Below are 25,661 nucleotides of genomic sequence, written 5' to 3'. Positions count from 1 at the left end.
ATATAGTAATTTAAGATAAGATTTAGTAGATAAGAATAGAAACAACCCTTTTCCGTTTCAAACAAAATTATCAAAAAAACCTTTGTTTAGAATTAGAAGACATTTTACCTGTAAGTTAATCTTTTCATTATTTGTATAATCGAGTATTAAATGACCATATTCTAATCTTTTGAAATATGTATAAATTGTGTATTATTGACAAAACCAATTTTAAAGTAAGCTATTTAGTTTTTCTCTGAAACCGAAATTAGGCTTTTCCAAAATCATGGTAAACACAATTTGAGCTTTTGATTGGACGGTCGTTTTTAAATTAGAATTTGTGAGCCGATCATGAGAACCGGAGAAGTCAGTTATAATTTGGTCATCGAAGGAAACAGTCGTTTGTCTCAAGATAGGGTGTGGTTCGTGAGTTGGATACCGGCATTGTGAAAAGAATTGAATAGTTTTTGCAGAAGGAGATAGCAAGTAGATTGAAAGAGGTCCTTGTATCTACCGTTGGCATTTTGTGAAGATTTGTGAAAGTAGTTTTACGGCATCAAGTTGACAAAAGGAGGTCCTTGTGTCATTAATAAGTAGTTGAGTTTTTGGAGAAGTGCATCAGGTGTTTTTAGTTAGTGCAGCAGGTTTGCAGAGACGTTAGGAAGGAGCCTAGGTGCAAAAAGGAGAGATCACATCGTTGAGGAGACTGGATTTTTCTGGGTATGTTCCAACATACGACTCAATAAGAAAATAAGCTGTAAGTGTTTTGTACAATTGAATTTTATATCTGTGAAGGATCGGTTTGACATCATGGTCATTAGCATTCAAATTTAAGAACTGAGGTTTTGTTAGGCTAATCAAAAGTTTAAAGTTTTGTTGTTTCTTATTTCAAGTAAAAAAAAATTTAAGTAAAATTGGTTTTCACTTAATATAAATGTATGTAGATTTAAAATCTTATTATTATAAAAATTTGATTTATTTTCTTGTATGCTGATTGATAAGATAACGACAGAATTTGATAATTGTTTTATTCGTTTATATAAAATAAAGAAACGTAAATTTAAAATAAACTATCTTTAATTTGAAATTCTTATGAAAGTAATTAAATTCTATAGACAATGTAAAATTTAAACAAACTATCTTCAAATTTGAAATTGTTATGACACTAACTAAATTATATTAACAAAATTTTGTACCTTTCTGTCACTGAATGCCTAAATGAACTGTTTTCCACTATATAGATTATAATCACCACTCAAATGTCTTCTTCTCAGCTTCGGTTATCCTTGTTTTTGTGAAATTACTTTTTCCAATTATCAGCTTCCACCAATTTAGGATATTTTTCTTCACATTTATAAACCATCAAGCAAACCAGCAAACAGCATTTATTTTTATTCTTCTTTTCAATATATCAATATGCAATCACAAATAATATTATTTAATTTTAATATTCAATTAATACTTCTTCCATTATCATCATTTATACATAACATAATTTTTAATCTTCAATGATACCTTCTTTATACTGTTTCTCAATCTTGATTTAACTCACTATATTGAACAATTGTAACTGATTGACTGCCTCTAACTAATTTTCATACTAAAACTGGACATCTGACTGAACTGTAACTGATAACTCATCACTGATTGACTAACTGAATCCAAATCACCGGGTATTTATATCTTTTTTCATGTTCTAGAATCATCTGGCAATAAATCATGTTCGATTTGTTCCATCTATATCTAAAGAATTTTCTGGAACAATACATTTCGCAAACAAAGCCATCTCCGTTGATCTAGAGAATTCCTTACTTATCTATCGAGAATTTTGTTGGCATTTAGGCTTTTCAGATCAGAGTATACATTTAAATCAGTAACTTATATAAATTAAACATTTTAATTTAATAAATTACACATTTTAAACATCATATTATTATAACCCCACTTTATAATTCGCAAATTATTAATTCCTGTCTGTCAATTTAAAGAGTATTTTTGGTTGCCTAGTCACATGGCTCACTTAAATATATCTACAAAATCATAATTACTAAAATACAACTTTTTACAATTATTATATGCTAATTTCTTAAAAATGCCCTCACATAAATAATTTTTATAAAATTCTCTAGTATATCAACTTATTAAAATAACCAACTACTTTTAATATCTAATATTATCTAATATATAACTTGTAAATTATTTTTAATCACTATTTTTCTTTCTTCTATATCATATCAATATATATATTGAAATGATTTCAATATGTTAAAAAGGATACAACTTTTTTGGATACAAATGAATTTTTATATGAGTTTGTTGTTCATGAATTTCATGAAGCCATCACAATGTGGGTTCGACTCTGAAATAAAAGAGAGAAAAAGATTAGTAAATTGTTAAATAAATTAATTTTGACTTACCTGGTATGGTGTTAATAATTTCTGAATAGTATAGTTGCCTAGTGTATAGGTGAATCGTCTAAACCTTAAAAAGAACAAAAAAAAGAAGAATTCTTAAAAAATATTTAAACATAGAAATTTTAAAAAAACGTCAGAAAATAAACTGTCAAGCAAGTCTGTGGGAGCTAAATTAATAGGGGTTTTGTTAAATAAGAAATTACAATGATGTGGAGATGAAAATAATAAATTGTATTAGCATTGTAATAGAATAAGTTTTATTTATATCTGAACATTTTTTTTTATAAATTCCCAAATTAGATGTGATTAAAGTGATTATGAGAAATTAATGTGGATTGACAAATGTGTCAGAACAGGACAGTTTTATGGTTTAAAAAAAAATAGAAGAAAAAGAAAAGAACGTTGGTTACTGTTAGCAACGAATGATAGATTTTGGGGGAGGCCGACAAGAAATTTTGAAAGGAGAGTCCGGAAATTGTGGAATAGGTTGGGAGTGTTTTTTTAACTCGTCTAAAGAGAATTTTAGTTTTTCCACAGTTTCCACAGCAGAGATATCCAGAATTTGTTCCAGAGAGTAAGAGAAACAATTTAACTTATAAATTATTATTGGAGTACAGAAATGTCATTTAAATTGAGAAAATTAAAATTCATGAATTAACATAATTGCGATAGGCCTTAAAAAAATTGAAAATATTAATGATCATTAAATTAAAAATAGAATAGTACGTACCTTAACTTCCGAAGAGAGGATTGATATTCCAGTTTCACCAATTATTTTGCGAGTAGTTAGTTTTCTTTAAATAAATCAGAACTGTTTTAAAGTAAGGTTGGGTAATAATTTTGGGGATCATTTGAAATTTTGATTATATTTGAATGCAAGTTAAAAGTCAGCGGAATAAAGTGTTCATTTTCTTTTCTTTATAGTTCATTTAAACACTTTATAAAGTTGCAATATTTATTTAGTTTTTAGGTACTTGTATAGAGTCTCCACATTTTGTAATAAATTTTTATTGTCACGACTCTAAACCACATTAAGATTTATACGATTCCTATTTTTGTAAATTTTTAAAGGCAACCCAAGTTGCAGACGAATTTTATTGTTTATATTAAATTTGTTCAATATTAATAAATAACGTGCTTCATTTGGGTTAATTTATCAAAGGTCTAAAGTAAATTTTGGTTTAATTTCTTTTTGAACTCTACCAGGAGACTACAGAGTCGACGTCACACAGTGACAGATTGCTTAGAACACATAATTGAGCTAGCTGAGATATATATTAAATTAAACAACGAACCACAGATTTTAAAAATTACAACATTTATTATAAATAAAAATAAAATTATAAAATACAACATTTTCAATATATATATATATATATATATATATATATATATATATATATATATATATATATATATATATATATATATATATATTGTTATGTTTCTTCTTTCACAACCAAAGAAAAATAAATAAAAAAATCCATCGAAATAAAATTTTAAGATATCAATATAAACAAATTGTATATAGTAATTTAAGATAAGATTTAGTAGATAAGAATAGAAACAACCCTTTTCCGTTTCAAACAAAATTATCAAAAAAACCTTTGTTTAGAATTAGAAGACATTTTACCTGTAAGTTAATCTTTTCATTATTTGTATAATCGAGTATTAAATGACCATATTCTAATCTTTTGAAATATGTATAAATTGTGTATTATTGACAAAACCAATTTTAAAGTAAGCTATTTAGTTTTTCTCTGAAACCGAAATTAGGCTTTTCCAAAATCATGGTAAACACAATTTGAGCTTTTGATTGGACGGTCGTTTTTAAATTAGAATTTGTGAGCCGATCATGAGAACCGGAGAAGTCAGTTATAATTTGGTCATCGAAGGAAACAGTCGTTTGTCTCAAGATAGGGTGTGGTTCGTGAGTTGGATACCGGCATTGTGAAAAGAATTGAATAGTTTTTGCAGAAGGAGATAGCAAGTAGATTGAAAGAGGTCCTTGTATCTACCGTTGGCATTTTGTGAAGATTTGTGAAAGTAGTTTTACGGCATCAAGTTGACAAAAGGAGGTCCTTGTGTCATTAATAAGTAGTTGAGTTTTTGGAGAAGTGCATCAGGTGTTTTTAGTTAGTGCAGCAGGTTTGCAGAGACGTTAGGAAGGAGCCTAGGTGCAAAAAGGAGAGATCACATCGTTGAGGAGACTGGATTTTTCTGGGTATGTTCCAACATACGACTCAATAAGAAAATAAGCTGTAAGTGTTTTGTACAATTGAATTTTATATCTGTGAAGGATCGGTTTGACATCATGGTCATTAGCATTCAAATTTAAGAACTGAGGTTTTGTTAGGCTAATCAAAAGTTTAAAGTTTTGTTGTTTCTTATTTCAAGTAAAAAAAAATTTAAGTAAAATTGGTTTTCACTTAATATAAATGTATGTAGATTTAAAATCTTATTATTATAAAAATTTGATTTATTTTCTTGTATGCTGATTGATAAGATAACGACAGAATTTGATAATTGTTTTATTCGTTTATATAAAATAAAGAAACGTAAATTTTTGTAATATAATATATTTTTTATTCTTATCCTTCTTCTCTATCCCGATAAAAGACAACTAGAGACAACTAGAAAATCTTTGGATCCATCGAACACAGGTTATATAAGGAGTTTATTTTACTTTTGATAACAAATAAGTTATATTTTTTTTATTGGCTCAATAAACTAAGATTAAAGTCAAAATAAACAATCATAACAAATGGCCCCCAACGTGTAAGGCGTAGAAAGTATTTCTAGTTAAAATTTAAACGGATAGAGAAAGAAAGCAGATTGATTGAAAATTTATTTGCCGATGGTTAAAGTTTATAATATTTGCTTTTATGACATTACATTTCAAATTTCTCTAGGTACAAATTTTTACATGATATAATTTATGATATTTTATTGATTTTTACAACTGACAAAAGTTTTAAAATTTTATTGCATTTATTTAAATTTATTGCATTTGGGATAAGAGGAAAAGTTTTCGTCTTTGCAACATTACTCGAATTTCATATTTGGCGGGGATATTATTGCACAAATTTCAAAGCTTCATATTTGGCGGGGATAAATAATCTAACGAATATGTCGACCACAAGGAGTCAAAGCAAAATGCAAGAAAGAAAGGAGGATAACAGATTAGAAGAAACAATTGTTGAAGAAGGATCGGATAATGAAGGAAATGCTACAATAATGGAGGAAAGAAAAGAAACAGGGATGCTGGAAAAATTATTAGCAATGATGCAAATACAGAAACAAACAATAGAGAAAAACCAACAAGAAACATCACTAAAAATGGATGAAACAAAACAAACAATGGATAGAAATCAACAAGAAACAAAACAAACAATGAGCAATATAGAGCAGCGTTTGGAAAACTATGAACAGGAAATTAAAGGATGTGTTGAGGGGATAAAGAAAGAACTGATACAACAAATAGAAGAGATTAATGAAATTAAAAATAAAATGGGATAACAAGAAAAGAAAGTAGAAAATAAGATGAAGGAAATCAAGATTGGCCAGAAACAGGAATTAGATCAGTTAGAAGAAAAATTTGAAATGGCGCTAAAAGAAGACAGGAAAGAAGTAGAAAGGAGATTAAAGCAAAATGAAAAACATATTGCAGAAATTGAACTAAGAGGAGCAGAGAGAAAAGAAGTTATCGTCCATGGAACAAGCGAGGTAAAATTACAGTTTGGCGGGGATGTAAGAAAACTTAACCCCGTACCGTTCATGAATAATCTAAAGAAGAAGATACAATACATGGGAAACTTTGAGACAGCTAAGGAAATGATCAGAAATAATCTTAAAGATGAGGCGTGTCTATGGTTCGACAGCAAAGTGGAGGAATTTGAAAATTGGCAAGAATTTGAAAATAAATTTCTGAGTTTTTTCCGGGGGAAGACAGAGCAATTACAGATAAACAAGGAATTGCAAAATGGGAAATACCATGAGAGGATGGGCATATCAGAAAAAACATACGCATTGCAAATGTACAATAACGCAAAACATCTGCAATACAATTATTCATCCGAGCAATTAGTAGAGTTAATTGCAAGACACTTTGATGACACAATTGAAGATCAAATCAATCTACAAAACTACAAAGACATCGATAGTTTATGCCAATTCCTACAAATAAGGGCATCACGGATACAGGAAAAAAGAGCAAGGTCACAAGAAAATTACAGACACCGAGAAACTCAGGAATACAGAGAGAGAGGACAAAATTTTAGGAGGGATTACACTAGACGAGAATTTATTCCCAGGAGGGAAAACGAAAATAGGGAAAACAGAAGAGAAAATGATGATTTCAGAAATCGGCTATGGAATGAGGACAGATATCGAGAAAATCACAACAGAAATAACACACGCGCATATCCCGAAAACAGAAATTACAATAGACGAAATGAACAGGAATATCGTGGAAACCGGAACGGATATGACAGACCAAAAGAAAACAGAAGAGAGGTAAATCATACACAAATAGAGGAAAATGAGAATGAAAGACACAGCGATGAAAGAAGAAATACGGAAGAACAACAGACGGTTTTTTACGAAAGCACCCACTAAAACCAAAAAACCAGGCAGGAATTTTTTGTCACCCGAAGGAATTCATTAAATTAGCAGGAAATAATGAGGAAAGAAGAGAAGTTAATTTAAAATTTGTAGATGGTTTCATAAAAAATAGACCAATCAAAATTTTGATAGACACCGGTTCAGAAATAATATTGGTAAACAGAAAATTAATAGAAGAAGTCAGTTTGACAAATTTAATTTACAAAATACCAAGGGTAAATTTGGTAGGTGCAAATAAACGGACATTGGCAACGATAAATGAAGGAATACGAGTGAGGATACGATTGGATGAGAAAATGTATGCACTACAATGTGTAATAATGCCAAACATGTCGCATGACATGATTGTAGGAGTGGACGAACTGGCAAAAAAACATGTAGTCATAGATTTCAAAAATAATACGATGAAACTAACAGAAGAAAAAGAAGGAGAACAGGAAAATGAACATGGGAAAAAGAAAATTGATAATTCGGAAAAAAGAACAAACAGTGGAAATGAATTTGGCAACGAAGCAAGGACAAAGAAGAAAAGGAAGAAAACTTAAGAAAAGGATAAAGGAAGTCAATACCGGAGATTCCTCCAAAGAAGGGATGAACCCCGAAGAAGAAGAAGAAATAGTGTCAACAAAGGAAAATGAAAAGGATATGATTGAAACAGTGGTATTTAAGGAAGAGATTGATGAAAAAGAGGAGGAAAAATGTGCGATAAATATGTGTCAAGAATCTGAGGAAAAAGAAAGAAAATTGATATGTGGAGAAGAAAAAGAAAATGAGGTGCGTCTGATGTTAAAAGAACACGAAACTTTAATAAATGAGGAAAACAGAGTGGCAAAAAAGTACGAACATTCTTTTGAGGTAAAAAACTTGGGAAACTTTCGATCGAAGACTTACCCGATCCCATATAAATATCGACAACAGGTGAAAGAAGAAATTAATAAAATGTTGGAAGATCAAATAATTGAACGATGTGATTCACCGTATATTAATCCAATTGTAATAGTAAAAAAAAGGAGTGGAGAATTAAGACTATGTTTAGATGCCAGACATATCAACCAGCACACGGTATCACAATATGAATCACCTAGTAATTTATCTAGGTTTTCAATTGGACACTACAACAGTTAGCTTAGCCGAAGACCAGAGGTTTTCTTGGCACGATCAATTATCTTAAAAAACTAATTCCCGATTTAAGCCAAAAGGAAATTCCTCTAATAAAATTGCTGAAGAAAAGGATAAAATGGAATTGGAAAGAAGAACAGGAGAAGGCTTTTCAAATATTAAAACAAGAATTTGCAAAAGGAACAAAAATATACCACCCCAATTATAATCTACCATTCATACACCGAACTGATGCGTCAATACAGAAGTTTGCAGGAGTTTTGTCACAGATACAAAACGACCAAGAAGTGCCAATATGTTTTATATCTCGGGTGACCAAAACTCACGAAAGAAAATATAGTGTGACAGAATTGGAATTTGCCAGTGTACTATTTTGTGTAAACAAATTAAGATATTACTTATTGGGAGCTAAATTCACAATCGAGACGGATCATGCCGCTTTGGTTCACATCATGAAGAACCGATTGGTGAATAATCGGATACATAGAGCCATTCTATTACTACAGGAGTACGATTTTGAATTCCGGTATATCAAAGGAAAAGACAATATCATAGCCGACGCGCTAACACGGGATGAAGACACAGGAAAAAAGGAAGCAATTACGTTACATGTGGGACTAAATATCTTGACACAAGAAGAAGGTGTATTCTCATTAAATAAAATAAGAAGAGACCAAGGAGAATTGGAGGAAAGAGAAAAAAGAAGAGCGGAAATAGAAAACGACATATATTTCAAGAGAATAGACGGAAGGGAACTATATTTGGTGACACAAACATTGGCAGAGAAGATTGTAAAAAATTTACACGAAGACAATGGACATATCGGTAGCAGAAAAGTCTGGCTGGTTTTTCGAGAAAATTATATTTGCCGACAAGATTACCGCATCGCAAAAGAAATTACACAAAAGTGCCAGATCTGTCAAAAATATAAAATTAGAAATTTCAAAAATGAAAACGTTACAAAAAATATTATATCCCGGAACAAACTAGATATTGTAGCAATAGATATGTTAAGCGATCTAATTATGACGACGAAGAGGAATAAACATGTTTTAGTCATGGTAGATGTGTTTTCCAAATATGTAAAATTATACAGTTGCCGTACCACGAAAGGGGAAGAAATAATGAGAAAAATCGACAATTTTATAGCCACCGTAGGAACACCAAGAAGGATTCTTCTAGACAATGCAACATATTTTAGAAATGATCGTTTCAAGGGACAACTTCGAGAACGGGGAATAGAGACAAATTTTGTTAGCATCAGACATCAACAGAGTAATCCTTCGGAACGTTTTATACAGGAAGTGACGAAGTTTCTACGGATTACAACAGAGGGTCAACATCGACGATGAGATAGGAAAGTCGCCGAAGTAGAAACGTATCTAAATACCATCCCGAGCACCGTAACGAAAGAGACCCCAGAATATATAATGAAGGGTATAATGCCACTAAGACCATGGGAAGATAGAGAACAAAAGGAATACACACAGATAATGGAAAATGTGCAGAGGAGATTGCGGAGAGCAAACGAAAAATATATCCAGAGGCAAGACCAAAATAGGAAAAGAAGACCAGTTACTTTCAAAAAAGGTGAGAAGGTTATGGTGAGAGCATTGCGCGTGTCCAACATACCTAGCAACGTGCGCGGAAAGTTAATGCCTGTTTTTGAGGGTCCGTACATAGTAAACAATGAGAATGGGATAAATAGTTATGAGTTGAAGCACATAGAATCAGACAAGATTAGGGGAATTTATAATAGCAACGATGTTTACAAATATTATGAATAAAATACTGGTATTGTTTTTGCATAGAGAAAAATCCCTGCATAATTCAGGAATTTTTATCATATGCAAAGGCGGGGATTTGTTATGTTTCTTCTTTCCCAACCAAAGAAAAATAAATAAAAAAATCCATCGAAATAAAATTTTAAGATATCAATATAAACAAATTGTATATAGTAATTTAAAATAAGATTTAGTGTAGATAAGAATAGAAATTTGTTTGGCAAACCCTTTTTCCGTTTCAAACAAAATTATCAAAAAACCTTTGTTTAGAATTAGAAGACATTTTACCTGTAAGTTAATCTTTTCATTGTTTGTATAATCGAGTATTAAATGACCATATTCTAATCTTTTGAAATATGTATAAATTGTGTATTGACAAAACCAGTATTAAAGTAAGCTATTTAGTTTTTCTCTGAAACCGAAATTAGGCTTTTCCAAAATCATGGTAAACACAATTTGAGCTTTTGATTGGACGGTCGTTTTTAAATGGGAATTTGTGAGCCGATCATGAGGACCGGAGAAGTCAGTTATAATTTGGTCATCGAAAGAAACAGTCGTTTGTCTCAAGGTAGGGCGTGGTTCGTGAGTTGGATACCGGCATTAGGAAGGAGCCTAGGTGCCAAAAAGGAGAGATCACATCGTTGAGGAGACTGGATTTTTCTGGGTATGTTCCAACATACGACTCAATAAGAAAATAAGCTGTAAGTGTTTTGTACAATTGAATTTTATATCTGTGAAGGATCGGTTTGACATCATGGTCATTAGCATTCAAATTTAAGAACTGAGGTTTTGTTAGGCTAATCAAAAGTTTAAAGTTTTGTTGTTTCTTGTTTCAAGTAAAGAAAAATTTAAGTAAAATTGGTTTTCACTTAATATAAATGTATGTAGATTTAAAATCTTATTATTATAAAAATTTGATTTATTTTCTTGTATGCTGATTGATAAGATAACGACAGAATTTGATAATTGTTTTATTCGTTCATATAAAATAAAGAAACGTAAATTTTTGTAATATAATATATTTTTTATTCTTATCCTTTTTCTCTATCCCGATAAAAGACAACTAGAAAATCTTTGAATCCATCGAACACAGGTAATATAAGGAGTTTATTTTACTTTTGATAACAAATAAGTTATATTTTTTTTATTGGCTCAATGAACTAAGATTAAAGTCAAAATAAACAATCATAACAATATATTTGAAAATATGTATAAGTCGTATTACAATAAGTATATTAGTATAGATGGCCATGGGCATTCTGATACTGCTGTTTAAAATATGTGGTATAGATGGGCATGGGCATTCTGATACTGCTGTTTAAAATATGTGGAATAAGGCACTGGAACAATGTAATGCAGATATTTGTGAGAAATGTGTCAGACTTACTAATGAAATTATGAAAAAAGTGGTATATCAGAGACAAGAGTATATTGAATGCTGACATTTCACCAATTATAATAAATCCGGGTAATAGCTCATATTTAGACAGTGACGAGAATTAAAATACATGAGTTTCTATTTCGGTTGGCATTCGGTTGGCAGTTTTGTCTTATATAGTTACCCAATCTTTTATTAGGAATCATTCCCAGAGATTGGCTGATGTCAACATTCATAACACTGCCAAAAAAACCAAATGCAAAAGAATGCCAAGACCACCGGATAATAAGTTTAATGAGTCATACGCTCAAAATATTTTCAAAAATTATAAACCGGAGAATACACAACAAACTTGAGCAGGACATAAGTGACACACAATTTTAATTTAGAAATGCACTGGGAACGAGGGAAGCCCTGTTCGCTGTGAATGTACTTGTGCAAAGGTGCATGGATGTTAATCAGCCAGTATATATTGTTTCTTGGATTACAACAAAGCCTTCGATAAGGTCAGACATAACCGTCTTATCGAATTACTTGAAAATAAAAAGTTAGATATGAGAGACATCAGGATCATTAGCGCTATCTATTATAACAGATCGCTGTGGTAAAAGAGAACAACGTCTTTTCAAATGAAATACAGATTGAGAGGGGCGTCAGGCAGGGCTGTGTCCTGTCTCCTACTTTGTTCAATTTGTATTTAGAGGAAATAATCCAGGAAGCACTAGAAGAACTAATTATGGGAATAAAAGTAAATGGCCGACCAATCAATAATATACGGTTTGCCGTAGATACTATTTTATTAGCGGAATGTCTTGAGGATTTACAACAAATGGTTGACAGAGTGGTAGAAGTCAGTGAAGAAAACGGACTGTCCCTAAACACAAAAAAGACACAATTTATGGTAATTACAAAAGTCCAACAGCGCAAATAAAACATAACAATACATGGAGAACAAATTAAAAAAGTTGAAAAATATAAATATCTGGGTACAATAATTAACGAAAATAATGAGTACACTGAAGAGATTAAGGCAAGAATAGGACAGCAAGAAATTCTTTTAACAAACTGAAAAAAGTAGTCTGCAGCAGGGACATTTCAATTTCTTTAAATATAAGACTTCTGAGATGCTACGTGTTCTCCGTATTATTTTATGGGTTGGAGGCTTAAAACTTTAAAGAAAGATGTTTCGGACAGATTGGAAGCCTTCGAGTTATGGGCCTACAGAAGGATATTAAGAATACGTTGGGTGGATAGAGTCACGAATGTCAAGGTTTTGAGAAGAATGGAAAAAGATAAAAAGGTTTTAAATACAATTAAAGTCAGAAAACTGCAATATCTGGGGCATGTCATTATAAGCGTTATAACTTGTTGCAATTAATAATGCAAGTAAGAATACAGGGTAGAAGGAGTCGCGAAAGGAGACGCATCTCCTGGTTGAATAATTTGAGAGCTTGGTTTAACTGCACTTCTGCTGACCTCTTTAGAGCAGCGGTGTCGAAAGTGCGAATTGCCATGATGGTTGCCAACCTTCTTAGAGGAGATGGCACATGAAGAAGAAGAATCTTTTATTTCAGTCTTGTTTGAAGACATGTTTGGTACTTTCTCTAAGAATATGCTATGGTATGGAGCGTTATCTATAATAATTATTAGGGATGGTTCAGACAAATTTTTTAATAGTTGATTTTCAAACCACGATAAAAAATTTGCTTGATGCATTTCTTCATGGTAGTCCATTATATTAAAGGAAAATATAACCTGTGCACCCTTAATGAAGCTATTTTCAATACCAGAATGGGGAATAATATATCTACAAAAAAAATTATTTCAACACCTTCATGTTTTCAATATTATTATGGTTATATATTATGGTGAATAAAAATATATTACGGTTTTCCATCAGTTTTAATAGATTTTACATATATTTTATTCTCATCTTGCCATAAGCTACATATAGATCTATAGATCAAGTTTCATCTATAAAAACAAACGTGTACAGTTCTTTATGTTTATATTTTTTATATAATATTAAAGATTCTGCTCTTTTCACAGCAATATGAGATTGTTGTTCCATCAGTCCTCGCCTTGGATCATCTTTTAGTCATTTAAAACCAATATCTTTCAGTATAATATTGAGTGACATACGATAACCACTAAACAGATCTTTTTCCTTCAATTGAATCCATAAATGGGTCAAAGTCACATGAGTGACAAAAGGAAGAGTTGCAATTCTGACTTTTGGATCCCCAGACAACGATGAGTATTAGTAAGATCGTAGTGATGATAACTCAATTTGTGAAAAATTTGCACTTGTGTTAATGTTTCCCTAAATGTGTGATATATTAAAAATATTAATTGTTTTTTATGTAATTCACTCGATAGTTTTGTATTTCTCAAGATTAGGTAATAATAAATCTTATTAACAATATTAACTTTGTTGTTGTGACTTTTTTTAAATTTATTTATTACCGTTCTATATTTATGTTTATAATAGTAATAGTTGGTATGAGGTTCAAACTATTTAATGTTGAGTTGATCAATCTCCTCAATAGGGAAAAAAAATAAACACTTCAATAAAAAAAGGAGTGTGTCTACTTAGTACGCACGTAAGAAGTTATACTACTATTATATGATTTCAACGAAATAAATATATTTTAAACAGTTTATTTGTATTTTTTTAAATATTAAACTGATTTTAATACTTACTATTTTCCAAAAAGTCCTTAAAATAATACTAAGAAAAAAAAGTAAGACAACAACACGAAGTGTTCCACATCTACGTGGTTCCGTAGTGGTCACCCATCCAAATCTTAACCACGTTCTACACTGCTGCTATGTGACAATAGAATAAAATTGATACAAAATTAATTACTTTGGCAGATTGTACAAATAATATTAAGATTACTTTTTAATCTTCTTTTCATCATATTTTAATAATCCTATTCCCGACGAATACTAATCCAAATGCAAAAAAATTATAATAAATAATATATTTACTAAATGTAACTTTATAAAATACATCCACCGGAATAATAGCCATTTCGTAATTATTACATTGACAGTAGTAGGCATCAATAATAATTTTCTACACATCGACGTACGTTTCATTTAATATTTTGATTTAACTTGTTTGAAAATGAATCATGATGTACGGGAAAAGATAGAGTGGACGTACTATAAATAAGCAAAAATTATTAGTGAAATATATTTTTGTTGTCAGATTTTGAAACCTTTCAAAAGTGTCACATGACACCGTTTGCTATTAAAAAAAATGAAGGTGTGGCAGTTACCTAATCGTGTTCATCGAAATACCTAAACTTTGATACCGTTAAATATTAGAGCAAGTAGAGCAATCGACATTTCCGAGCGAATTTGTTTTATAATTATAATAAACGAGTTCGCAAAGGGGGGTAAGATACCCCTCTACTATCCTCTCACTGTATATCTAAAACATGGCAGTTTTAATCTTATTTTATCTTCCTTTCTGGCATATATAAACTCCGGTACTTATTAAAAAAAGTTTTTAATTATATTTATTATTATAGTGTTACACTGTTTTATTACTATTAATTATTTACTAAATAACATAAAGAAAACACTACTTACTTGATCTAAAGGTATAGCATTTGGATTTACCATAATCATTTTTGCTAAAGCACCACAGATATTGTCTAATGTTCCAGAATGTGCTTCTTTAGACACTGCCGTGGAGAGAGCTTGTAGTATTTCAGGATAATGGCTAGTAACAGAAAAGAAAAAAAAACATTAAAAGGAAGTAAAAACGGAAATTAAATATTCTTAGTTATTTTTGTAACAAATAGCAGACTCCTAGGGCTCGCTAAGATGGAAAGCACCCATTCAGGGACAATCCTGTTGATACCCTACATATTTGGGAGTAGTGAATATTCTCATTAACCCATTAATGCCACCGTATTTTATGTAATAAGCGAGACACTGCTACATATTATGTAGCCATCTACTTGTCAGAAAAAAAGTATACATTAGTTGTTGTCCTAATATAGGTTACAGAGTAGATGTTAGAAGGTAACTGTTTATCATAACATTAGAAATTTATAACCGCTTGGCGGTAAACCGTGATTAGTTTCGTGCTAAGCTTTCTTAGGTTATATTATAGTGCACCGGTTACATGTTACGAGAGTTTGTAGGACTTTTTCGACTTATTTTGAGAAAATTTTGTAGTGTTCAACTAGTAAGGCTTCTAAATATCGAATAGTAATATAAATTTAGTTGAAATTTATACCTGTGAGTATTTTGAAGATCTCTAATTCTTGCGTATGATATATAATACGCAGGCTGTGCACTCGTGGTAACTAATCAACGTTGTTTCAGTTTTAGAAGAAATGAAAAAAAAATATGATCCTAACAATCCCAAAGATGCAGAGGAATTCTTAGAAATATATAAAAGTTTAAAAGTTGACGATACTTTGGCTCAGGAAATTCACCAGTGTAACGAAGTTCACTTCGCATGCTCAGAATATCATATGTACATCATATAACTAAAGACGCAGTAATGCAACGTTTACAAAAAGAATCTGAAGTCTTGAAATCCATTAAAGAAAGAAAGTTAGTATACTTTGGAAAATGAAAATAAATACAGAATCCTACTATTGATATTAGAAGGGAAAATAGAACGAAATAGAGGACCAGGACGCCGCCGAATATCCTGGCTTAAGAATTTGAGACAGTGGACAGATATGACCACCACAGACCTATTTCAAACAGCTGCTAATAAAATACGATGGGCCATTGTGGTAGCCAACATCCATAGAGGATAGGCACTAGCAGAAGAAGAAGAACGAAGTTCAACTCACGTTGCATTAATCAAACAACGGAAATTATTCTGACAGATGATGCTGGAAGTGATGAGGAAGACCAATTCAATTATACTTTTCAAATATTGGCCTAGGTACTCTGTTTAAAAGCAACTGTTATATTACAACTGTTTCTCGAAAAAATACAATAATTGAGAGAACTGTACTGTCAAATAAAACTGACTGAAACTAACGAATTAGGTAACAAAAGAAAAAGAGAGGTTGCAGAAATTTCACACTATTGTGAAAATAGAAAAAATCTATGAAAAAAATCGAAAGTGCGAAGAAAAAACCTGGAAAAAGCAGCCATAAATGACTTTTTCAAAAACAATACGGAACCCTATATACTAAATTAAACCCTATATACAAAATTTGAAACAAATCGATGTGTTTAAATTATTTTTTGACGACAAATTCATGGATTATCTTTGTAAAGGAACGGTAAAGTACGCTTCAGAAAAATCCTGCCTTTCCTTTCACTTTGTCTGTTTTTTTCCTTTCCTTTGTCATTTCCTTTTAAGAGAATTTATTGGAAATGTCGAGCAGACTCTCACTCGTATCTAGTTAGTAATACTATGAGTAGAAACAGATTTGAATAGATTCATAGGTTTTTACATTTTAACGATAATACGTTGTCTCAACAACCCAATAAAGTATTCAAAGTTCAACCCCTAATTGACTATTTAAATGAACGTGTTCATGATTACCTAAAGCCAGTGAACGGAAGTTTCTCAGTGGACGAAACGATGGAGCCGTATTATGGACATCATTCAATGAAGCAGTTTATTGGGGGAAAACCCATTTGTTACGGATATAAATTCTGATGCATTGCGACCAGTAATGGTTACCACGCAAAATTTCATCCTTATACTGGAAGTGGAGATAAATTACAGAGTAACTCATTAGGAAGTTCAGTAACAGAAACGCTGTGCATAGGCTTTTTACCACAGGAATCTGCTATGTACGACGTAGATAATTGTACATAATCTCGTACATTGATAATTTTCTTATATCTTTTCATTTTTGCTGACAAGGTTGAGGGATCAAAATATACACTGTATCGTCACAATTAGAGAAGCCAGGATTGAAAGAGCCTCACTAAAAGAAATAAAAAAAAAGAAATTCGTGGAACTTCCCACGCTATACATAGTGAAGAACATAAGCTCACTATTACTATGGTAAATAATATGTCAATTTCAGAAATATTTACTATAGGAAGATGTAACATATGGCCCAGAAAAGATAGAAAAAATATAGTGGTTTCTTAACCAAACGTTGCGCAAGGGAATGGGTAGTGTAGACTTATTCCATAAGCTAAGAGGTTTGTATAGGATTCGAATTCGATCTAAAAAATGGTATTGGGCGATATTCAGATTTTGCTTGAATGGGACAATAGACAACATGTGGCTTCTTTATTAGAATTTTACCGGCGAATTTTGGAGGCCATGCTGACAGCTCCATATAATGTATTCCAACTCCACGTGGTACGTACGTACTCCAAAATCCTCAAAACACATTGCTGAATATCATAACTATCTTGCAAAACAAGGCGGTGATTCACGAAAAGGCAGAGATACAACATATTTACCCGAGACGTCCCGATTACGTGTTTCCCGGTAAATGTTCTCGCACAGAGCGTCCTCCGGTTCTGAAACTGGCTCTTCCGGTATGTTTTCCAGTTCCCAAAATTTTGGTAAAGAAGAATCTAGTGGGTCTTCAATATTTGAAAGACAAACAAGCGAAGTGAACGAAAGATTAGGTGTGCTAGTTGGTCCTAACAAAATATATCCAAAAACGGTATTTAGGGCATCTGGATGTCCCGCTTTACCTTTCAATTTTACCTTCTAACAACACCTTCGAAAATATACTACAACTAATTAACAAATAAATAGATTGACTACAGTTTAATTCGGGATCGGCCAACTTGAAATTTTTAATATAATTCCACGCCGATATGTCAATTTTAGTGCTAGACAAACCCGAGAAAACTCGATCTGTAATGATAGCCTCCAAGTGAAACACCGGTGACTCCTGATGACGAGTTTGGATAGAAAACTTATTTGACGTTGAGTTAGTTTCGTTTGCATCGAATTGAGTCTGTTAACTTCAAATGAACAAGGCGTTTTAGGCCAGCCTACTCTACTAGCAGCTTTTCGACTAATGAACGAACTTATTGAACTCGAGTCTAGAAGACATCTCAGGGGCTGTTTACACCCCTTACTATCCATCGCATGAACCAAAACGGTACCGAGCAAGATTTCCTTTCTTGTTTCGTTTTTTACCATACAAAACTAGCAGCACAATGTGATATTTCAGGAGAAATTTGTTCGACTCCCGATGCCCCCGGACTATTAGTATTCTCTGTGGACGACTGACTATTGGAACGATTTCTGTCGAAGCGTAATAAACTATTATGAAGGTGACTATTTACTACATTTGACAGAATGATTAGCCTGATTAAGACACGTAAAACACGAGGCAGATTCTTTACAAAATTGGTATCCCTCTTCTGGAGATATTTTCAAAAACAACGAACAGTGGGTTAAAAAATGACTTTGTTTACATAAGGCACAGCATATAACAAAGGATGAATTACGATTATACCTCATTCGAATACTTATAATTATACTTTAACTCCGTATAAGTTGGGACCCGCGACGATTTCTTAGATTAACTTAAGCTACTATTCAAATTATCGTAAGCAATGTACTGAGTTTCAATAAACTCTATGTTTACTAAAAAAAAACTACCGAAATTTTTGAAATGACGAAATTTTATTCGATTTATTTTCTAACTCAAATAACTTTACTGAATCAGCGTATAATTTCGACAAAAGTAAAATAATAAAGTCTCAATGTTCTGTCGGAAGACCTACTACTAGTGTCTACTAATTTAGCCAGATTTTTCGAATTAACTACAGAGATTTTCTGTACGTCCATGATCGCATCCCAATGCGCGGTCGCACAACGACGAACATTTGTGTAGCGTTTAACAATTAGATCATAAGCAATTTGATAATTATCGCTATTCATTAATTACGAATCAAACTGAGTGGAGTCCCTTCTAAACATCCTTTCAAATACTTAAACATTTCTACGTCTACTAGGCCTACGTTATTATGTACAACCGAATTATGTAAGTCTAAAAATGAACTAAACTCCTTAAAATCACCCTTAAATTTAGGCAGCTCTATTTTAGGCAAGCGAATGTTATATTGTTGAACTACTACCGATCTAAATGGTTTTGAAGTTTCAGATTGTGACTCAAATACTTCCGCACTAAACAGTTTTATTTTATAAAATTGTTCCAAAAATAATTCCCGAACATTTTCTTCAGCCCTCGTATCAGCATCTGGTACAGAAAGAATATTACCAATAATATTTGTGTGATGTTTTAAGAATTCTTCACGAATTGAATCTAATTCTTCTACTAAGTTTAAATAAAGATCGGATAGATGAATCTGATAAAGCTTTAAAACCTAAATCGAAAATTACTTGATTGTCATTCAAAGCTGTCTTTCTAAAAAAATTGAATTTCTTATTCTTTTCTTCAAGTTTTTCCATTTTAAATTTCTAACAAATTCCAATTAATACTAAACCCACAAAATGTACCTACAAGAATGTACTTAAAACCTCAAAATCAACAAGTTGATATTTGATACTTTATTAAAACGACTATAATCCCTACTTCAAAACTCCCATAAATATCTACTTCAAATGCTCCTAAATTATTCTCGAGCCTCGAATTTAATAGTTTTCGACAAGAGACGCAAATCAATTAACCTGGTTTTTATGAACCTCCAAAATGATAAAAAGTGCGACACGAGACGAAACTAACCATTCAAATTTAAATATAATAAAAACATTTTTTCAAATGAGTTCAAATCCGGCTCGACGGACCAATGTGGCAAATTAAACAAACAATGATCTACTATGAGATAATTAATAATTATTATATTAATTCCTTCTATTCCTCCTATTAATCAACTATATTTCCTTCAATAGCCTGGAGAGATGACTGAACTTTAAATTTAACTCAGGTGCAAATAATCATCAAATTTTAAATGGTTGGAATAAACAATCAAAACAATGTATAGGTTCAGATAAAAGTAGGTAAGACTTACCGGTAATTGAAGTTGATTACCATGGTTTATACTATTTTACGAAACAACGAACAAAACAAATTCAATATGTCTGCATCGGTTCATTTTCGGGTTGCGTCTGTATCTCTTATCGACGATCACGTTCTTGTGGTACGCGAGATGCATTTCCCGATCGGTACTAGAGGGATCGTAGGGATACAGGGAGGACAAATGTATCGATTAATTTACACAACCATATTTGAAGTTAAACAACTTTACTACCATTTTCGGATTCAAATATAAAAGAAACGAAATAAAATTCACAATAAAATTAATAAAATAAAATTAAATGGCATCATCAAATAATACAAGTGTGTTCACAAAGATATCAACAACACAATCAAATTTCATCTTACGGTCTTGGTGAAAACTCGCGAAAATACTTTTCAAATTGAATTATTAATCACATAACTTATTTTTACTCAACATCAGAAATGTCTGAGTAATCGTTTTCTGCACCAAGTTGAACGACAATGGGTTCCAGAATGATATCTGCCTGTATATCTAAATTCCACATCTTTTCTTCTTTTTTCTGCGTGTGAAAGATGCACTTTTGGCAGTTCTCTGGGTTAACGTTATTTATGGCTTGGTGCACTTTTACATCAGATAACTTAAGGGTAGTATTTCTACTTGCTACCTTCTTTTTTTACTTGCTCCCAGATTAGCTCACAATGGTAGGTGGTAATCAGTAAACAAAAACGACATGGCTACGAGCCATTTCATCAACAACATATTTCTGAAATTTTTCATACCCCAATTTTTCTCTATCTAGCCATTCACTTATTTTTCCTTTTCGCTAACTTGTTGGAAGCTTTTCTATTTGACGACTATGATAGGAAGATTTATGTAAAATTATTATTGAGCCAATTTTAATTTTTGTCAGTATGAACGAAAACCAAGTTTCAAATTTCTCAGCATCCCTGTCCTCATGATAATCTCCTCATTTTTTGGGTTCTGAGAGTCTTCCACGGAAGGAAGGAAACCATGTTCACTATCAATATGTGTTATTATTAGACGTCGGTTCTGACCTGATGGTGCTTTTAAACCCGTAGAGAGACCATCAAGGAACGCTTGTCGACTGCTTTTAATATTTAAATCGTGCCAAACTTTGTTTACAGTATGACCTTCGTTTAACCAAGTCTCATCTAAATAATAGATTTTTCTTCTTTCACTACGATATTGACGAACATTTTTAAGATAATTACGACACCATATAACAATCTCACTTTTTTCTAATAAACTGCTTTGTCGACATCGTTTCATATATTTAAAATTCATTAAATTAAGTGTACGCAGTAGTACCTCCCGTGAGATTTTTGGTGAAGTGGCATCATTGTCAATTTCCGGAGAAATTTTCTTTAACTTTGGAATTTCATTCCTAAAGAAAAATGAATGAATTTTTTGACGAATGACCCTTCGTACTTCATCATCTAGTACTATTGGTTTTATCCCCTTTGTTTCTTTGTGTTCTTCCTGTACACTTTATTTGTTTTCTTTTATAATTTTATATATACTGCTCTCACGATATTATAACAATACTTGCGTTAAGATGCTGCAAAGAGAAACAGCATCCGAAACATTTCGTAACACCTTGTAGAACATTTATCACAACAATTTTTACCTCTGGAGTTAAAATTGTTCTAGCACGTTTGTTACTGCTCTCCATATTATTAGAGGCCATGGCTTAATAAATGGAATTTCTTGAAAAAAATAATATTGTTACAAAATTAAAATTACAAATTAACTATAAAATAGTTGGTCTTTATTCAATTAAATGTGTTTATGTCTACCTATTTGGCAAAAATAAACTGACTTCTATTTGTACTAATATTTTAAAACTAAAAAAAGTGTATATATATATATATATATATATGTATATATATATATATATATATATATATATATATATATATATATATATAGTTGGTATTACATAAAATAAATCTAAAGCTAGGAATGTAACTAAATTATGTGAAAATAAGTGGTATTAATGAAAATGAAAATGTTCTAAAGATATTCTCCGATTAAATACGCGTCCTTAAAAGTTCAATGCTGCAATACATTTTAACAAAATCAATAATTGAATATTAATTAGTTAACTATGTTTAAATTGAGAAAATATTTAATTTGGCATTAGTACCTATACTAAATCAAATATGGTAAAAATAGACCCAATGATGTTAACCGGCAGTAAATAAGTTTTATTTCTAGAACCGCCTCCACCCTGTATAGATATATTTCCTAGTATAATATTTATGTATATTGTCAATACGCATTTTATATTTTGGATATAATAAAAATAATACACATATTATAAATAAACGTGTATGTAACCAACAAATAAATTTAAGAAAATAAAGCTACTTACCTTCCAAAGTCTACCGTAAAATACAAAATAATTTATAAATAAACACACAAACACACGACGAACTATTCTACCCCCAACAACAAAACGCTCAAAAAATGAGCAGAATGAACCTTAAAATTTTTTTATGGGATTTACCATGGGAAATGAAGCAGAAACGCTATAACAAGCTAACTTTTACTTAATTTTATATAATTTTATTTATTTTTATTCAATATTATTTAGTTAAAAATTTTATTTTATTTTGGTAAAACGTTGACGTTAAACGTAATTTTATTTTCATCGTATGTATATGTTTATCTTACCCATAATATAATATAATAAATATATATTATACGTGATTTACCTTACCTTACAATTACAATAACCTATATTTTTAACAATTTTGCGAAAAAATTAATTACTGTGAAGTAGAAAAATTTCTGATTCACAATATTTGAATAATCAATTTATATAATGAATTAGCAATAAATCAACCGTATTGGTTGAGAACAAAAGTTGATTGAAATGTTAATTTCTTATCTGAACTATTTTTTCTATGACGTACACAATCTTGGTAAATTGATTTTTTCCGTTTTTCTCCCTACAGGAAGAAGTGGTTTGAGCGGGAAGCCGGGGATGAGAATAGTAAACGTTTGCATCTTTTTTGAAGTCCCAAATTAACAGTCTCAGCAAAATTCAACTTGTTCGTATGAATTTTACAGGTTCAGTGACATTTTCGTCTCTGACGACTGGAGTATAAATAAATTTATTTACTTACAACGAAACTAAAGCATCTTTGGGAATTGGTAATGCGTTTTTTAGGTGTCTCGGCTCGAGTTACTTCGGATTAATAAAATAATGAAGAAAGTTGCTGTTTAAAATGTAATAGGATAAAAACTGAATATTTGGAATGTTCATTTGAAGATGGAGTTACCACTACAAATAAAATAATAACTTTAAATGGTAAAACGACTGTGAAAATTAATAGTTTCAAATACTTAGCATCAGTATTACAAAGTAATGGAGAAATAGATGGAGATCGAGTTAGGCCGGAATTGATGAAGTGGAAGGAAGCTAGTGATGTGTTGTGTGATAGAAGTATTCTAATGAAACAGAAAGGAGAATTTTATAGAACTGCCATTAGATCAGCTATGATGTATGGAACTGAATTTTGGACAAATAAAAAGGAAGAGGAACAAAAGGAATCTATGTGGCGAACATGAGAATTCTTATATGGATGGGCGGGGGGGGGGGTGATAAAAATTGGTAAAAATAAGTCTCAGTATAATAGGGGACGCCTAGAGGCTAGCATCAAGCTATAAATCTAGAATTGCCAATTAATGCCAAAATGAGAGAGCATAGGTAAAAATGGTTTGCGCATGCTCAACGTCGAGACGTTAATCAGCCTACACGAAGAATCTCTGATCTACTAGTTCTTGGAAGGAATAGGAGAAGAAGATCTGGGATGAGACGCTTAGGTAGGGCATGTACGCAAAGGGGATTGATATGGTACAACCCAGAATAAAAAATTTATGGAAAATGTAATTAGAGATGCCAAATCCGCACCGGGAAAAAGTTTGATATATATTGTTGTCCAGAATTCTAATAGTACGTTGTACCTTGTAATATATTTTTAATCCTCTGTAAATATTTAATTAATGATAGTTTGTATCTAATAGTATATAAGAAATGTGTTGTAATTTTTCGTACCTTTTAACCAGTTAAGTTTTTTCTTGGACAACGACAGTCACATTTTACAATTATTATTATTATTTTTTTGAGAAAAACCAAATTTCTATCTTTGCTGAAATTAGGTTCTTATTAAAGTATCTAATTGATTTGATCGTTGGAAAAAATATATTATCTACGAATTCATGTATTCTTGTATTTTGTGGTACAATGATGTCTATATATATATATATATATATATATATATATATATATATATATATATATATATATATATATATATATATATACTCTATCTCAATATAAGGATTTCAGGAGTGCAATAAAAAATTTTTTGAGGCCCTAAATGAGTATGCACGCTCCGCTTGATATAAACGTAAAAAAAAGTTAAAATAAGTAATAATAAACACGTCTTACCTCAATATCTTATCCTTTCCATGTAAAATCATCTCCCCTAAACCAAAAATAGCGTTATTCCTTACTTCGTCAGCAGAATCCCTTGCACCAGTAAACCAAAGATTTAGAAGTGTTGAGACAAACTTTTCTACATAAATACCTAAAGATTTCATACATTCTGCTAAAGTTCCAAATGCAAATGATCTTTGAGATATACTGTGTTGTTTTTTCTAAAAAATAATAAATCAGAGATAAAACATTAAAGAGATTTTTGTAGGGGGTTTGTAATTGAATATTATTTGAATTTCACGTTGTGTAATAATATAAAAACAAACTAACTTGTGACGATAATATACTCTTAGTCTAGAGTACGCATATGTATTAACAGAACATGTTTTTATAAAGTCACTGGCTGTATAAGACCGAGCACACCTACCTACCGGGACAGGTGAGCTGAGCATGTTCCATACCGTCGATTTGGTGTGTTAAAAGAAATCGATAATTCCCCGTCCTACCCGGCGACTACAAGCGTTGAATATAATTACCGAGTTTCCTTTACTGTCTGATGTGTTGAATGGGACACGTCCTTCCGTAGACATTCATTTCGCGCTGAGATATAAATGTAACTTCTGATTAATTCCCCCAATAATAACGAAATAATTTACATATTTTGTTTGTTTAGACCAAAATAAATGTCTTGATAAAAACGAATTCTGTCTCTGACTGTTATTTACTACCCTGGGTCATAACTAAACTGTATTGTTGAAGAAAAAACACATGTATGATACTCATATATCGAGAAACTTAAAAATAGCGTTCTTGTCTTAACGTTGTTGTTGAGAGAATAAATGAATGTCGACCTCTCCCCGTCCGCAACTACCTACAGCCCCATGCGGGGCGGAAACGAAGATAATAAACGTATATACGAGGGTGCTCGAAAGTTTTAATATTTAAACCGCCTC

At 31.4% G+C, this 25,661-nt stretch overlaps 1 protein-coding gene across 6 annotated transcripts in view; it reads right to left on the bottom strand.

The window, feature by feature from the left end:
• Positions 1-25,661, bottom strand: part of LOC140445546 (importin-4-like) — a 550,550-nt gene that overhangs the window by 100,919 nt on the left and 423,970 nt on the right. For all 6 annotated transcript variants that reach the window (XM_072537643.1, XM_072537647.1, XM_072537644.1 and 3 more), the window contains 2 exons: positions 24,721-24,929; positions 14,901-15,033 (listed from right to left, as the gene is read on the bottom strand). In XM_072537643.1, the coding sequence (XP_072393744.1) occupies positions 14,901-15,033; positions 24,721-24,929 (342 nt within the window). The remainder of the gene's footprint in view (positions 1-14,900; positions 15,034-24,720; positions 24,930-25,661) is intronic.

The sequence above is a fragment of the Diabrotica undecimpunctata genome, chromosome 7, assembly GCF_040954645.1.
Source record: "Diabrotica undecimpunctata isolate CICGRU chromosome 7, icDiaUnde3, whole genome shotgun sequence".
Taxonomy (NCBI): Eukaryota; Metazoa; Arthropoda; class Insecta; order Coleoptera; family Chrysomelidae; genus Diabrotica; species Diabrotica undecimpunctata.
This window is presented reverse-complemented; position numbering and strand designations above follow the sequence as displayed.